This window comes from Gopherus evgoodei, unplaced genomic scaffold (assembly GCF_007399415.2).
Source record: "Gopherus evgoodei ecotype Sinaloan lineage unplaced genomic scaffold, rGopEvg1_v1.p scaffold_88_arrow_ctg1, whole genome shotgun sequence".
In the NCBI taxonomy this organism is placed as follows: domain Eukaryota; kingdom Metazoa; phylum Chordata; order Testudines; family Testudinidae; genus Gopherus; species Gopherus evgoodei.
Genome location: NW_022060109.1, coordinates 183,173 through 197,790, shown reverse-complemented (window position 1 = coordinate 197,790; position 14,618 = coordinate 183,173). Strand labels below are relative to the sequence as shown.

The following is a 14,618-nucleotide window of genomic DNA, read 5'->3' as shown; positions in this document are numbered from 1 at the left end:
GACAGAAGCAGAGCGGGCTGGGGCCCTGCTGCAAGTCGTTTGGGGGCGGGGGGGTTGCAGCCAGTTCTGGGGTGGGGGCACCTGCCGCCCTGCACTTTGTATCTAAAACCACCTGGATTCTCCCACAAGAAAGCAAAGGCCAGCAAGTGTCCCCCCACTCCCCTCCCAGAGCTGGGGAGAGAACCCAGGAGTCCTGGCTCCCAGCCCCCCCTGCTCTAACCCACCAGCCCCCACTCCCCTCCCAGAGCCGGGGAGAGAACCCAGGAGTCCTGGCTCCCAGCCCCCCCTGCTCTAACCACCAGCCCCCACTCCCCTCCCAGAGCCGGGGAGAGAACCCAGGAGTCCTGGCTCCCAGCCCCCCCTGCTCTAACCACCAGCCCCCACTCCCCTCCCAGAGCCGGGGAGAGAACCCAGGAGTCCTGGCTCCCAGCCCCCCCAGTTCCACCACGTGAAGGTCACAGGCCTTTCCTGGGGGCTGACTCAGCGTCGTCCACAGATCCTCATGGGGAACTGAAAGACCTGAATCATCTGCCCCCGGCCTGCGCACCGAGGCAGCTGGAGTCTGTCACAGCCACAAGCCCATCATACACGGCATCCCGCCACCCCCACGGCCCATCCAGCCATAAAACCCAGCCCCACGGCCCAGGACAACCTGTGTCACCAGCCGCCCCGCCCCAGAGGTGGGCGCATCTCAGCGCCGGGCGAGGGGTCCGTGTGTAACCGGCCGCCCCGCCCCAGAGGTGGCTGCATCTCAGCGCCGGGCGAGGGGTCCGTGTGTAACCGGCCGCCCCGCCCCAGAGGTGGCTGCATCTCAGCGCCGGGAGAGGGGTCCCTGTGTAACCGGCTGCCCCACCCCAGAGGTGGCTGCATCTCAGCGCCAGGTGAGGGGTCCCTGGGTAACCGGCCGCCCCACCCCAGAGGTGGCTGCATCTCAGCACCGGGCGAGGGGTCCCTGGGTAACCGGCTGCCCTGCCCCAGAGGTGGGCACATCTCAGCGCCAGGTGAGGGGTCTCTGGGTAACCGGCTGCCCTGCCCCAGAGGTGGCTGCATCTCAGCACCGGGCGAGGGGTCCCTGGGTAACCGGCTGCCCTGCCCCAGAGGTGGGCACATCTCAGCGCCGGGTGAGGGGTCTCTGGGTAACCGGCTGCCCTGCCCCAGAGGTGGGCACATCTCAGCGCCGGGTGAGGGGTCTCTGGGTAACCGGCTGCCCTGCCCCAGAGGTGGCTGCATCTCAGCGCCGGGCGAGGGGTCCCTGGGGAACAGGCCGCCCCGCCCCAGAAGTAGGCGCATCTTGGCCTCGAGGACTCATTATCTGTGTGTGTTGTTGGAGTCGGGTGAGCGACCTTGGAAAGGGAACTGGTTTCATTTCCTTCATTTTATCAGTGAAGCGCAGGACGGGCTGGGAGGGAGACTCGGAGCGAGGGACGGACTCGTGGACGGACGGAGGATCCAGCATGGGGATCCTAGGCACCCTGGGGCCCCTGTCCCTGCTGCTCTGCCTGGCAGGTAGGTGCTGCTCTTCTCTACGGGTGGCATCCCACTTACTCACCACACCCCACTCCCCTCCTGGCACCAGGGAGAGAACCCAGGAGTCCTGGCTCCCAGCCCCCCTGCTCTGACCACCAGCCCCCACTCCCCTCCCAGAGCTGGGGAGAGAACCCAGGAGTCCTGGCTCCCAGCCCCCCCTGCTCTGACCCACCAGCCCACACTCCCCTCCCAGAGCAAGGGAGAGAACCCAGGAGTCCTGGCTCCCAGCCCCCCCAGTTCCACCACGTGAAGGTCACAGGCCTTTCCTGGGGGCTGACTCAGCGTCGTCCACAGATCCTCATGGGGAACTGAAAGACCTGAATCATCTGCCCCCGGCCTGCGCACCGAGGCAGCTGGAGTCTGTCACAGCCACAAGCCCATCATACACGGCATCCCGCCACCCCCACGGCCCATCCAGCCATAAACCCAGCCCCACGGCCCAGGACAACCTGTGTCACCAGCCGCCCCGCCCCAGAGGTGGGCGCATCTCAGCGCCGGGCGAGGGGTCCGTGTGTAACCGGCCGCCCCGCCCCAGAGGTGGCTGCATCTCAGCGCCGGGCGAGGGGTCCGTGTGTAACCGGCCGCCCCGCCCCAGAGGTGGCTGCATCTCAGCGCCGGGAGAGGGGTCCCTGTGTAACCGGCTGCCCCACCCCAGAGGTGGCTGCATCTCAGCGCCAGGTGAGGGGTCCCTGGGTAACCGGCCGCCCCACCCCAGAGGTGGCTGCATCTCAGCACCGGGCGAGGGGTCCCTGGGTAACCGGCTGCCCTGCCCCAGAGGTGGGCACATCTCAGCGCCAGGTGAGGGGTCTCTGGGTAACCGGCTGCCCTGCCCCAGAGGTGGCTGCATCTCAGCACCGGGCGAGGGGTCCCTGGGTAACCGGCTGCCCTGCCCCAGAGGTGGGCACATCTCAGCGCCGGGTGAGGGGTCTCTGGGTAACCGGCTGCCCTGCCCCAGAGGTGGGCACATCTCAGCGCCGGGTGAGGGGTCTCTGGGTAACCGGCTGCCCTGCCCCAGAGGTGGCTGCATCTCAGCGCCGGGCGAGGGGTCCCTGGGGAACAGGCCGCCCCGCCCCAGAAGTAGGCGCATCTTGGCCTCGAGGACTCATTATCTGTGTGTGTTGTTGGAGTCGGGTGAGCGACCTTGGAAAGGGAACTGGTTTCATTTCCTTCATTTTATCAGTGAAGCGCAGGACGGGCTGGGAGGGAGACTCGGAGCGAGGGACGGACTCGTGGACGGACGGAGGATCCAGCATGGGGATCCTAGGCACCCTGGGGCCCCTGTCCCTGCTGCTCTGCCTGGCAGGTAGGTGCTGCTCTTCTCTACGGGTGGCATCCCACTTACTCACCACACCCCACTCCCCTCCTGGCACCAGGGAGAGAACCCAGGAGTCCTGGCTCCCAGCCCCCCTGCTCTGACCACCAGCCCCCACTCCCCTCCCAGAGCTGGGGAGAGAACCCAGGAGTCCTGGCTCCCAGCCCCCCCTGCTCTGACCCACCAGCCCACACTCCCCTCCCAGAGCAAGGGAGAGAACCCAGGAGTCCTGGCTCCCAGCCCCCCTGCTCTAACCCACCAGCCCCCACTCCCCTCCCAGGGGGAGAGAACCCAGGAGTCCTGGCTCCCAGCCCCCCTGCTCTAACCCACCAGCCCCCACTCCCCTCCCAGAGCTGGGAGAGAACCCAGGAGTCCTGGCTCCCAGCCCCCCTGCTCTGACCACCAGCCCCCACTCCTCTCCCAGAGCCGGGGAGAGAACCCAGGAGTCCTGGCTCCCAGCCCCCCTGCTCTAACCCACCAGCCCCCACTCCCCATCCAGAGCTGGGGAGAGAACCCAGGAGTCTGGGCTCCCAGCCCCTCTGCTCTAACCCACCAGCCCCCACTCCCCTCCCAGAGCCGGGGAGAGAACCCAGGAGTCCTGGCTCCCAGCCCCCTTGCTCTGACCCACCAGCCCCCACTCCCGTCCCAGAGCCAGGGAGAGAACCCAGGAGTCCTGGCTCCCAGCCCCCTTGCTCTGACCCACCAGCCCCCACTCCCCTCCCAGAGCTGGAGAGAGAACCCAGGAGTCCTGGCTCCCAGGCCCCCCGCCAACTTCCATTTAACCTTGTTTACCTGTGGAAAAGAGTCTGTTTTGCTCCGGGGTCATTTTAAAACGTCGATTTTCCCCAAAGCTTTGGGTGAGAACAGGGCCATTTCCTGCCGGGTCAGCACTAACGAAAGCCGAACCGGTTCGGGTTGCTGGAGGCGGCTAAATTTGGGGGGGGCTAAGCTCCCTCCCCCTCTCAAGCCCCTTCCCCCCCCAGATTGAATGTCCATGTTATTGTTTTCAGCCGTCGGCAGAAAATTGGCCAGGCCTTTGGGCTTTGCTTGAGATCTTGGTGGGGAACCAAATATTCCTCCCCCCCCCACATCTGGCACAGAAAAAAAATTGTAATTTAGACGATTTGGGCGGGGGGGGGGCAGAAAACCTCCGAAAATCTCATAGCCCAGAGAAATTGGTATTTATTTTTGCACTGAACCAAAGGTTAACGTTACGCAATTCTGGCAGTGGAAATATTTGAAGATTTATAGTGCTCCAACTTGGCCACGAACGCCTGAATTTGCTTGGTTTGGGGTGGGAAAAAAATGGGACTTTTTTTTTTGTTTCCCCGTTAATTTCGCCCCCTCCACGCCTCCCTCCCCCAAATCCTGAAATGTTGGGTGAAAAATGAGCAAGAAAACCTACTTGGTTTCAAAATGCGGATGTCAAAACAGCCATAAATCCGTCATCCGCTAAGAGATATAATCTCACCCGCCGTGTCGCAGTAATATCCCGGGCCGAAGACGGCTGCCAGCAAAGGATATTTCGACATTTTCAGACCGTCACAATCTGTAGAGGTGTCCAAATCTCCCTTTTGTCAGTCCGAAGAAAATTGTCAGCGGCGTTAACTCTGAAACCTACTGAGGGCACAATTGGAAAGGAGCACTGGGTTGGGCTGGCTGGACAACAAGGCAGGAAGGATTTTGCAGGGAGCTGGGGTCGGGGGGTTCTTCTTCATTGGGGTGTTAACTCTGATGCTGGTGTCGGCTGAGAAAGGATCACTTAGGGGGCAGGATTTGAGGGTACAATGTCATTGCGGGACCCACATCCTTTGGAATATGGAGGATCGAACCTGGATTTTTTTGGGGGGGGTGTTGATTCTGGACCGACATGGGTGTGGCGGCAGAGGGCAGAGGCTGTAGGAGGAGAGAAATTAGCTTTCTATAATTCCTGAGTTAGCAACTTGTGTGTTTACTCTGGACCCTAATGATGGCTATAGTGACACAGCTAGTCAGGGGAAGTGTTTTGGTGCCCTGTGTCTACTTTGGGGGTCTGACTGTTCCTCTCCACCGTCATCCTCACCCCTCTAGCCTGCATCTCTGCCCCGCCCGGCGAGGGGGCCCAGGAACTAGCCACGCCCGGCTCCGGGATCGAGGCCCCGTGCGACGGCGACGGCTGCCCCCGCCATAAGAAATCGGCCACCCTCGTGCCGTCTTTCACCAAAACCACCACCACCACCACCACCACGACCCACCGCACAACGCCCCCCACCACGACCCACCCGACCAACCACACCACGACCCACCCGGCCAATCACACGACAACCCACACAACCACCCACACCACGACCCACCCGGCCAATCACACGACAACCCACCCGACCAACCACACCACGACCCACCCGGCCAATCACACGACAACTCACCCGACCAACCACACCACGACCCGCCCGGCCAACCACACCACGGTGCACACGACCCCCCACCTCACCACGGCAGCCCCACCGGTGCCCCCGGATGTGGGGGTCGGGAACTATTCGGTAAGGAACGGGTCGGACATCTGCCTCCGGGTGCAGTCGGGCCTCCAGATCTTGGTCCGATACGAGAACAGCTCCAAAGCGCAGGTATGGGGTAAGGGAGGCTAGTGGTTAGAGCGGGGGGGGGCGGAGCCAGGACTCCTGGGTTCTCTCCCTGGCTCTGGGAGGGGAGGGGGGGCTGGTGGGTCAGAGCAGGGGGGCTGGGAGCCAGGACTTCTGGGTTCTCTCCCTGGGTCTGGGAGGGGAGCGGGGGCTGGTGGTTAGAGCAGTGGGGCTGGGAGCCAGGACTCCTGGGTTCTCTCCCCAGCTCTGGGAGGGGAGTGGGGGCTGGTGGGTTACAGCGGGGGGGCTGGGATCCAGGATTCCTGGGTTCTCTCCCCAGCTCTGCGAGGGGAGTGGGGGGTGGTGGTTAGAGCGGGGGGTGGGGTTTGAGCCAGGACTCCTGGGTTCTCTCCCCGGCTCTGGGAGGGGAGTGGGGGCTGGTGGTTAGAGCAGGGGGGGCTGGGAGCCAGGACTCCTGGGTTCTCTCCCCGGCTCTGGGAGGGGAGTGGGGGCTGGTGGTTAGAGCAGGGGGGGCTGGGAGCCAGGACTCCTGGGTTCTCTCCCCGGCTCTGGGAGGGGAGTGGGGGCTGGTGGGTTACAGCGGGGGGGGCTGGGAGCCAGGACTCCTGGGTTCTCTCCCCAGCTCTGGGAGGGGAGTGGGGGCTGGTGGGTTACAGCGGGGGGGCTGGGAGCCAGGACTCCTGGGTTCTCTCCCCAGCTCTGGGAGGGGAGTGGGGGCTGGTGGGTTACAGCGGGGGGGCTGGGAGCCAGGACTCCTGGGTTCTCTCCCCAGCTCTGGGAGGGGAGTGGGGGCTGGTGGGTTAGAGCCGGGGGGGGTTTGAGCCAGGACTCCTGGGTTCTCTCCCCGGCTCTGGGAGGGGAGTGGGGGCTGGTGGTTAGAGCAGGGGGGGCTGGGAGCCAGGACTCCTGGGTTCTCTCCCCGGCTCTGGGAGGGGAGTGGGGGCTGGTGGTTAGAGCAGGGGGGGCTGGGAGCCAGGACTCCTGGGTTCTCTCCCCGGCTCTGGGAGGGGAGTGGGGGCTGGTGGGTTACAGCGGGGGGGCTGGGAGCCAGGACTCCTGGGTTCTCTCCCCAGCTCTGGGAGGGGAGTGGGGGCTGGTGGGTTAGAGCGGGGGGGCTGGGAGCCAGGACTCCTGGGTTCTCTCCCCAGCTCTGGGAGGGGAGTGGGGGCTGGTGGGTTACAGCGGGGGGGCTGGGAGCCAGGACTCCTGGGTTCTCTCCCCAGCTCTGGGAGGGGAGTGGGGGCTGGTGGGTTAGAGCCGGGGGGGGTTTGAGCCAGGACTCCTGGGTTCTCTCCGCGGCTCTGGGAGGGGAGTGGGGGGTGGTGGTTAGAGCAGGGGGGGCTGGGAGCCAGGACTCCTGGGTTCTCTCCCCGGCTCTGGGAGGGGAGTGGGGACTGATGGTTAGAGCAGGGGGGGGCTGGGAGCCAGGACTCCTGGGTTCTGTCCCCGGCTCTGGAAAGGGAGTGGGGGTTGGCGGGTTAGAGCGGGAGGCGGCTGGGAGCCAGGACTCCTGGGTTCTCTGCCTGGCTCTGGGAGGGGAGTGGGGGCTGGTGGTTAGAGCAGGGGGGGCTGGGAGCCAGGACTCCTGGGTTCTCTCCCCAGCTCTGGGAGGGGAGTGGGGGGTGGTGGTTAGAGCAGGGGGGGCTGGGAGCCAGGACTCCTGGGTTCTCTCCGCGGCTCTGGGAGGGGAGTGGGGGGTGGTGGTTAGAGCAGGGGGGGCTGGGAGCCAGGACTCCTGGGTTCTCTCCGCGGCTCTGGGAGGGGAGTGGGGGTTGGTGGGTCGGAGCAGGGGGGGCTGGGAGCCAGGACTCCTGGGTTCTCTCCCCGGCTCTGGGAGGGGAGTGGGGGGTGGTGGTTAGAGCAGGGGGGGCTGGGAGCCAGGACTCCTGGGTTCTCTCCCCAGCTCTGGGAGGGGAGTGGGGGCTGGTGGGTTAGAGCAGTGGGGGGCTGGGAGCCAGGACTCCTGGGTTCTCTCCCCGGCTCTGGGAGGGGAGTGGGGGGCTGGGAGCCAGGACTCCTGGGTTCTCTCCCCAGGATCTTGGGGTTCGGGGGTGAAGGTGATACCAGGTCACCCGACTCCTCTCTCTCTTCCAGCTCTGGGGAATTTTTTCCGTCCAGCCAAACCAGACGAAGGTGTCAGGAAATTGCTCCGACGAGTCGGCCACCATGGAGCTCAGCTTCGCCCAGGGCTTCCTGCATTTCACCTTCGTAAAGGTACTGGCAGGGGGCAGCAGGGGGCGCTCTCCCCTGGCAGTGGGCTGGCCCTGGGGGGGCACTAGGGGGCGCTGTGGGGCAGGGAGCGGGGTGGGGCAGCAGGGGGCGCTAGGGGGCGCTGTGGGGCAGGGAGCTGGGCGGGGGCTCAGCAGGGGGCGCTCTCCCCTGGCAGGCAGGGCTGGCCCCAGGCCAGCACTAGGTGGCGCTGTGGGGCAGGGGGCGGGGTTGGGGTCTCAGCAGGGGGCGCTCTCCCCTGGCAGGCAGGGCTGGCCCCAGGGCAGCACTAGGGGGCGCTGTGAGGCAGGGAGCTGGGTGCGGGTTGTATAAACAGCGGCTGTGCTCCACCCCAGAGGTGGCTGCATCTCCATGCTGGGCCGACGTCTCCGGTCCCTTGTGTCTCCCCAGAATAAAACCCAAAACACCGTCTACCTGCACGAGGTCCAAGCCCAGCTGAGCCTCCAGTTTCCTGGGGTCCCACGTGAGAACTGGGGTTTGAGGCTATTGGGGGGAAGGTTTGGGGGAGTTGGGGAAAAAGTTTGGGGCATTGGGGTGAGTTTGGGGGCCCAGAGTGACATTGGGGGTGTGGGATGACTTCAGGGGTGTTGGGGTGACTTTGGGGTGCTGGAGGTTTGGGGTAACTTTGGGGGGCTCGAGAGTGATGGGGAATTGGGGTGACATTAGGGGTTCGGGTGGTCGGGGTGACTTTGGGGGATTGGAGGGTTCGGGGTGACTGGGGGGTTTCGGTGACTTTGGGGGGTCAGGGTCACATTGGAGGTTCGGGTGGTCGGAGCAACTTTGGAGGACTGGCAGGACTGGAGGGTTTGGGGTGACATTGGGGGTTCGGGTGGTCGGGGTGACTTTGGGGGATTGGAGGGTTTGGGCTGACTGGGGGTTCAGGGTGACTTTGGGAGGGCTGGGGTGACGTTGGGGGTTTGGGTGGTTGGGGTGACTGGGGGATTGGAAGGTTTGGGTTGACTGGGGGTTCAGGGTGACTTTGGGAGGGCTGGGTTGACATTAGGGGTTCGGGTGGTCGAGGTGACTTTGGGGAATTGGAGGGTTTGGGGTGACTTTGGGAGGGCTGGATTGACATTAGGGGTTCGGGTGGTCGAGGTGACTTTGGGGGATTGGAGGGTTTGGGCTGACTGGGGGTTCAGGGTGACTTTGGGAGGGCTGGGGTGACGTTGGGGGTTTGGGTGGTTGGGGTGACTGGGGGATTGGAAGGTTTGGGGTGACTGGGGGTTCAGGGTGACTTTGGGAGGGCTGGGGTGACATTAGGGGTTTGGGTGGTCGAGGTGACTTTGGGGAATTGGAGGGTTTGGGGTGACGGGGTTTCGGGTGACTATGGGAGGGCTGGGGTGACGTTGGGGGTTTGGGTGGTTGGGGTGACTGGGGGTTCAGGGTGACTTTGGGAGGGCTGGGTTGACATTAGGGGTTCGGGTGGTCGGGGTGACTTTGGGGAATTGGAAGGTTTGGGGTGACGGGGTTTCGGGTGACTTTGGGAGGGCTGGGGTGATGGGGGTTCGGGTGGTCGGGGTGACTTTGGGGGATTGGAGGGTTTGGGATGACGCGGTTTGGGGTGACTTTGGGGGTCAGGGTGACGTTGGGGGTTCAGGTGGTCGGGGTGACTTTGGGGGATTGGAGGGTTTGGGGTGACAAGGTTCAGGGTGACTTTGGGGGTCAGGGTGCCGTTGAGGGTTCAGGTGGTCGGGGTGACTTTGGGCGATTGGAAGGTTTGGGGTGACTGGGGGTTCAGGGTGACTTTGGGGGGTCAGGGTGACGTTGGGGGTTTGGGTGGTCGGGGTGACTTTGGGGGATTGGAGGGTTTGGGGTGACGGGGTTCAGGGTGACTGTGGGGGTCAGGGTGACGCTGAGGCTTCGCGTGGTCGGGGTGACTTTGGAGGATTGGAGGGTTTGGGCTGACTGGGGGTTCAGGGTGACTTTGGGGGGTCAGGGTGACGTTGAGGGTTCGAGTGGTCGGGGTGACGTTGGGGGATTGGAGAGTTTGGGCTGACTGGGGGTTCAGGGTGACTTTGGGGGGTCAGGGTGACGTTGGGGGTTCGGGTGGTCGGGGTGACTTTGGAGGATTGGAGGGTTTGGGGTGACTGGGGGTTCAGGGTGACTTTGGGAGGACTGGGGTGACGGGGGTTCGGGTGGTCGGGGTGACTTTGGGGGATTGGAGGGTTTGGGATGACGCGGTTTGGGGTGACTTTGGGGGTCAGGGTGACGTTGGGGGTTCAGGTGGTCGGGGTGACTTTGGAGGATTGGAGGGTTTGGGCTGACTGGGGGTTCAGGGTGACTTTGGGGGGTCAGGGTGACATTGAGGGTTCGAGTGGTCGGGGTGACGTTGGAGGATTGGAGAGTTTGGGCTGACTGGGGGTTCAGGGTGACTTTGGGGGGTCAGGGTGACGTTGGGGGTTCGGGTGGTCGGGGTGACTTTGGGGGATTGGAGGGTTTGGGGTGATGGGGTTCAGGGTTCGGGTGGTCAGGGTGACTTTGGGGGATTGGAGGGTTTGGGGTGACTGGGGGTTCAGGGTGACTTTGGGGATCGGGGTTATGTTGGGGGTTTGGGTGGTCAGAGTGACTTTGGGGGATTGGAAGGTTTGGGGTCACTGGGGGTTCAGGGTGACTTTGGGGGGGTCGGGGTGACATTGGGTGTTTGGGTGGTCGGGGTGACTTTGGGGGATTGGAAGGTTTGGGCGGCCTGGGGGTTCAGGGTGACTTTGGGGGTCAGGGTGACGTTGAGGGTTCGGGTGGTCTGGGTGACTTTGGGGGATTGGAGGGTTTGGTGTGACGTGGTTTGGGGTGTCTTTGGGGGTCAGGGTGACGTTGGGGGTTGGGGTGGTAGGGGTGACTTTGGGGGATTGGAAGGTTTGGGCTGACTGGTGGTTCAGGGTGACTTTGGGGGTCAGGGTGACGTTGGGGGTTGGGGTGGTTGGGTTGACTTTGGGGGATTGGAAGGTTTGGGGGGCCTGGGGGTTCAGGGTGACTTTGGGGGGGTCGGGGTGACGTTGGGTGTTTGGGTGGTCGGGTTGACTTTGGGGGATTGGAAGGTTTGGGGGGCCTGGGGGTTCAGGGTGACTTTGGGGGTCAGGGTGACGTTGGGGGTTGGGGTGGTCGGGGTGACTTTGGGGGATTGAAGGGTTTGGCCTGACTGGGGGTTCAGGGTGACTTTGGGGGCTCGGGGTGACGTTGGGGGTTGGGGTTGGCGAGGCGGGCGATTCGGGGGGCTGGCTCTGATCTCTGCCCCCTGGTCCCCCCCAGGGCAGCACTTCGGGGTGCACAATGCCAGCCTGCGGGAGTTCGAAGCCCGGCTGGGCCACTCCTACCAGTGCCAGAACCGCAGCCTGGCCCTGGCCCCGGCCTTCCACCTCGACGCCCTGCACGAGCGGCTCCAGGCCTTCGCCCTGCCCGGGGGCCAATTCGGGGAAGGTACCGGCCCCCCCTCGGCCCCAGATCTGCCCCCCGCAAGCCCCACGCTCAGCTCCCCCTCCGACCCCAAATCCCCTCTGCTGCCCCATAATCCTAGCTCCCCCTGCCCCCCATAGCCCTCTCATCTCCCCCTGCCCCCCCTGCCCCCCGTCTCACCCCCTGCCCCTCCTCTCTTGCAGCCGAGCTGTGCCCAGAGGAGCGGCGCAGCTCGCTGGTGCCCATCATCATCGGGGTGGTTCTGCTGGTCCTGATCCTGATCATCGTCATCGCCTACCTGCTGGGCCGGCGCAAGGCCCGGGGGGGCTACCAGACCCTCTGAGGGGCCGGGACACTGGGGGGGTGAGGGGGGTGGGGCCTGTCCCCTCTGGGGGGCGCCAGCTCCCACCCGGCCCCAGGGCAGGGACTGGTTAGCTCAGGGGGGTGGGGAATGGGGCAGGGGCCTGTCCCCTCTGGGGGGCGCCGGCTCCCACCCGGCCCCAGGGCAGGGACTGGCTGGCTCAGGGGGGTGGGGAATGGGGCAGGGGCCTGTCCCCTCTAGGGGGCGCCAGCTCCCACCCGGCCCCAGGGCAGGGACTGGCTGGCTCAGGGGGGCAGGGAATGGGGTGGGGCCTGTCCCCTCTAGGGGGCGCCGGCCCCCACCCGGCCCCAGGGCGGGGACTGGCTGGCTCAGGGGGGCAGGGAATGGGGCAGGGGCCTGTCCCCTCTGGGGGGCACCAGCTCCCACCCGGCCCCAGGGCAGGGACTGGCTGGCTCAGGGGGGGCAGGGAATGGGGCAGGGGCCTGTCCCCTCTGGGGGCCGCCGGCCCCCACCCGGCCCCAGGGCAGGGACTGGCTGGCTCAGGGGGGCAAGGAATGGGGCAGGGGCCTGTCCCCTCTGGGGGCCGCCGGCCCCCACCCGGCCCCAGGGCGGGGACTGGCTGGCTCAGGGGGGCAGGGAATGGGGCAGGGGCCTTTCCCCTTTAGGGGGCGCCAGCTCCCACCCAGCCCCAGGGCAGGGACTGGCTGGCTCAGGGGGGCGGGGAATGGGGCAGGGGCCTGTCCCCTCTAGGGGCGCTGGCTCCCACCCGGGCCCAGGGCAGGGACTGGCTGGCTCAGGGGGGCAGGGAATGGGGCAGGGGCCTGTCCCCTCTAGGGGGCGTCGGCTCCCACCCGGCCCCAGGGCGGGGACTGGCTGGCTCAGGGGGGCAGGGAATGGGGCAGGGGCCTGTCCCCTCTGGGGGGCACCAGCTCCCACACGGCCCCAGGGCAGGGACTGGCTGGCTCAGGGGGTGCAGGGAATGGGGCAGGGGCCTGTCCCCTCTGGGGGCCGCCGGCCCCCACCCGGCCCCAGGGCGGGGACTGGCTGGCTCAGGGGGGTGGGGAATGGGGCAGGGGCCTTTCCCCTTTAGGGGGCGCCAGCTCCCACCCAGCCCCAGGGCAGGGACTGGCTGGCTCAGGGGGGCGGGGAATGGGGCAGGGGCCTGTCCCCTCTAGGGGCGCTGGCTCCCACCCAGCCCCAGGGCAGGGACTGGCTGGCTCAGGGGGGCAGGGAATGGGGCAGGGGCCTGTCCCCTCTAGGGGGCGCCGGCTCCCCCCCCCGGCCCCGGGGCAGGGACTGGCTGGCTCACGGGGACGGGAATGGGGCAGGGGCCTGTCCCCTCTAGGGGGCACCGGCTCCCACTGGCCCCAGGGCAGGGACTGGCTGGCTCAGGGGGGTGGGGAACGGGCTCAGAGATCCAAAAATTTTATTTTACTGATTAAAAAGTATTGGAGTTGTTGGTAAATACGAGGACGTCTCAGTTACTGCCCGTGCACCAGCTCTCGGCAGCATCCCGATGGGGTTACCTGCCCCCCCGCCCCAAAAACCAGTCCCCCCCCCCAATTCTGTTCAATAATAAATGGGCATGACGTCTCCTGGAGTTAAGGAGATGCAGCCACCTCTGGGGCAGGGCGGCCAGTTACCCGGGGACCCCTTGCCCGGCGCTGAGATGCGCCCACCTCTGGGGTGGGGCGGCCGGTTACCCGGGGACCCCTCGCCCGGCGCTGAGATGCGCCCACCTCTGGGGCGGGGTGGTGGCTATTTAAAACATAAGTCTAGGACCAGAACTGGGGTGCTCCTGGGAGGGGGGTTCAGCAGGGGGCGCTCTCCCCACAGGCAGGGCTTGCCCAAGGGTGCTGCTCAGGGATGCTGCAGGGGGCACCCCAGCAGCCTGGCTGTATCCCGCCCCCCCCAGGGGTGCCCAGTCCCCAGGTGCCCCACTCTGACCCGGCAGGGTCCTGTTCACTCAGCCACATGCAGGACCGGCCCCACCCGGCTCCTAAGGGAAGTGGGGGAGTCACGGGGCTGCTGACATCATTGGGGTGGGGTGGGGAGAGGGGCAGCACACAGGCCACGCCCCTTTCTTTGGCACTAATCAAGCCACGCCCCTTGCCTCACAAGCCACACCTTCTTCTAACTCCCATGACTAAGCCACGCCCCCACCCCCATGGAGCCCACCCTCCAGGCCTTTAAACCACGCCCCCTTTTCAAGAGTCCTGCAGCAACCCCACCCCCTCCACGAATCTTTTATTCCATCCGCATTTATAAAGATGCGCCCACCTCTGGGGCGGGGCGGCCGGTTACCCTGGGACCCCTCGCCCGGCACTGAGATGCAGCCACTTCTGGGGTGGGGCGGCTGGTTACCCAGAGGCCCCTCGCCCGGCGCAGAGATGCAGCCACCTCTGGGGCGGGGCGGCCAGTTACCCAGAGACCCCTCGCCCGGTGCTGAGATGCAGCCACCTCTGGGGCGGGGCGGCCAGTTACCCTGGGACCCCTCGCCCGGCACTGAGATGCAGCCACTTCTGGGGTGGGGCGGCTGGTTACACGAGGACCCCTCACCTGGTGCTGAGATGCAGCCACCCCTGGATGCGTAGATACAGCCCTTGCCTGCATGTCCTCCTTGCTTTCCATCCGGAAGGCCAGCCAGACAGACGGAGCAGCTGAACGAGCCAGGATGGGGCTGACTGTGCAGCTATGGGGCGGGAGTGGGGCAGAGAGAGGGGTCAGGTGTTGGCGGACAATTATAGCAGGGCTCCTTTGGGTTGAAGTTTTCGTTTATTGCGGCTACAGAGAACCCAGGCGTCCGGTTCCTCCCATCACCCACCCATATTCCTCCTCCTCCGCCCCCTTCAACTGCCCCTTCCCCAACCTGGTTTCAACGTCCCAGGTCCCCACCGCCACCCCAGTTCTGACACCCAGCCCCTAACGCACACACCCACCTGGCACACTCATCTCTCCTGCCCCCCTACCCCCACCCCTAGGAGAGGGGATTCCAGGTTGTGGCTGGGGAGGGAAGGAACCTTCAGCAGATTAAGCAGGAAGGCCGGGAGCCAGGACGCCTGGGTTCTCTCCCTGGCTCTGGGAGAGGAGCGGGGGCTGGTGGGTTAGAGGGGGGGGGCTGGGAGCCAGGACTCCTGGGTTCTCTCCCCGGCTCTGGGAGGGGAGTGGGGGCTGGTGGGTCAGAGCAGGGGGGGCTGGGAGCCAGGACTCCTGGGTTCTCTCCCCAGCTCTCGGAGAGGAGAGGGGGATGGTGGGTTAG

The 14,618-nt window shown here is 65.7% G+C and overlaps 1 protein-coding gene across 4 annotated transcripts; it reads left to right on the top strand.

Annotated features, from left to right (window-relative positions):
* Window positions 1-1,345: 1,345 nt before the first annotated feature.
* Window positions 1,346-11,411, top strand: CD68 (CD68 molecule). 4 transcript variants are annotated; one of them, XM_030548189.1, is made up of 7 exons: window positions 1,351-1,506; window positions 2,708-2,830; window positions 4,910-5,442; window positions 7,513-7,632; window positions 8,038-8,110; window positions 10,894-11,061; window positions 11,241-11,410. In XM_030548189.1, exons 1-7 carry the CDS (start codon window positions 1,455-1,457, stop codon window positions 11,378-11,380), a joined length of 1,209 nt encoding a protein of 402 aa, XP_030404049.1. In that variant the 5' UTR covers window positions 1,351-1,454; the 3' UTR covers window positions 11,381-11,410. The 4 variants fall into 4 exon arrangements, with proteins under 4 accessions (XP_030404052.1, XP_030404049.1, XP_030404051.1 ...); XM_030548190.1 differs by lacking the exon at window positions 1,351-1,506 and adding an exon at window positions 2,169-2,205; XM_030548192.1 differs by lacking the exon at window positions 10,894-11,061 and having other exon boundaries at window positions 1,346-1,506; window positions 11,241-11,411.
* The last annotated feature ends 3,207 nt before the right edge of the window (window positions 11,412-14,618 follow it).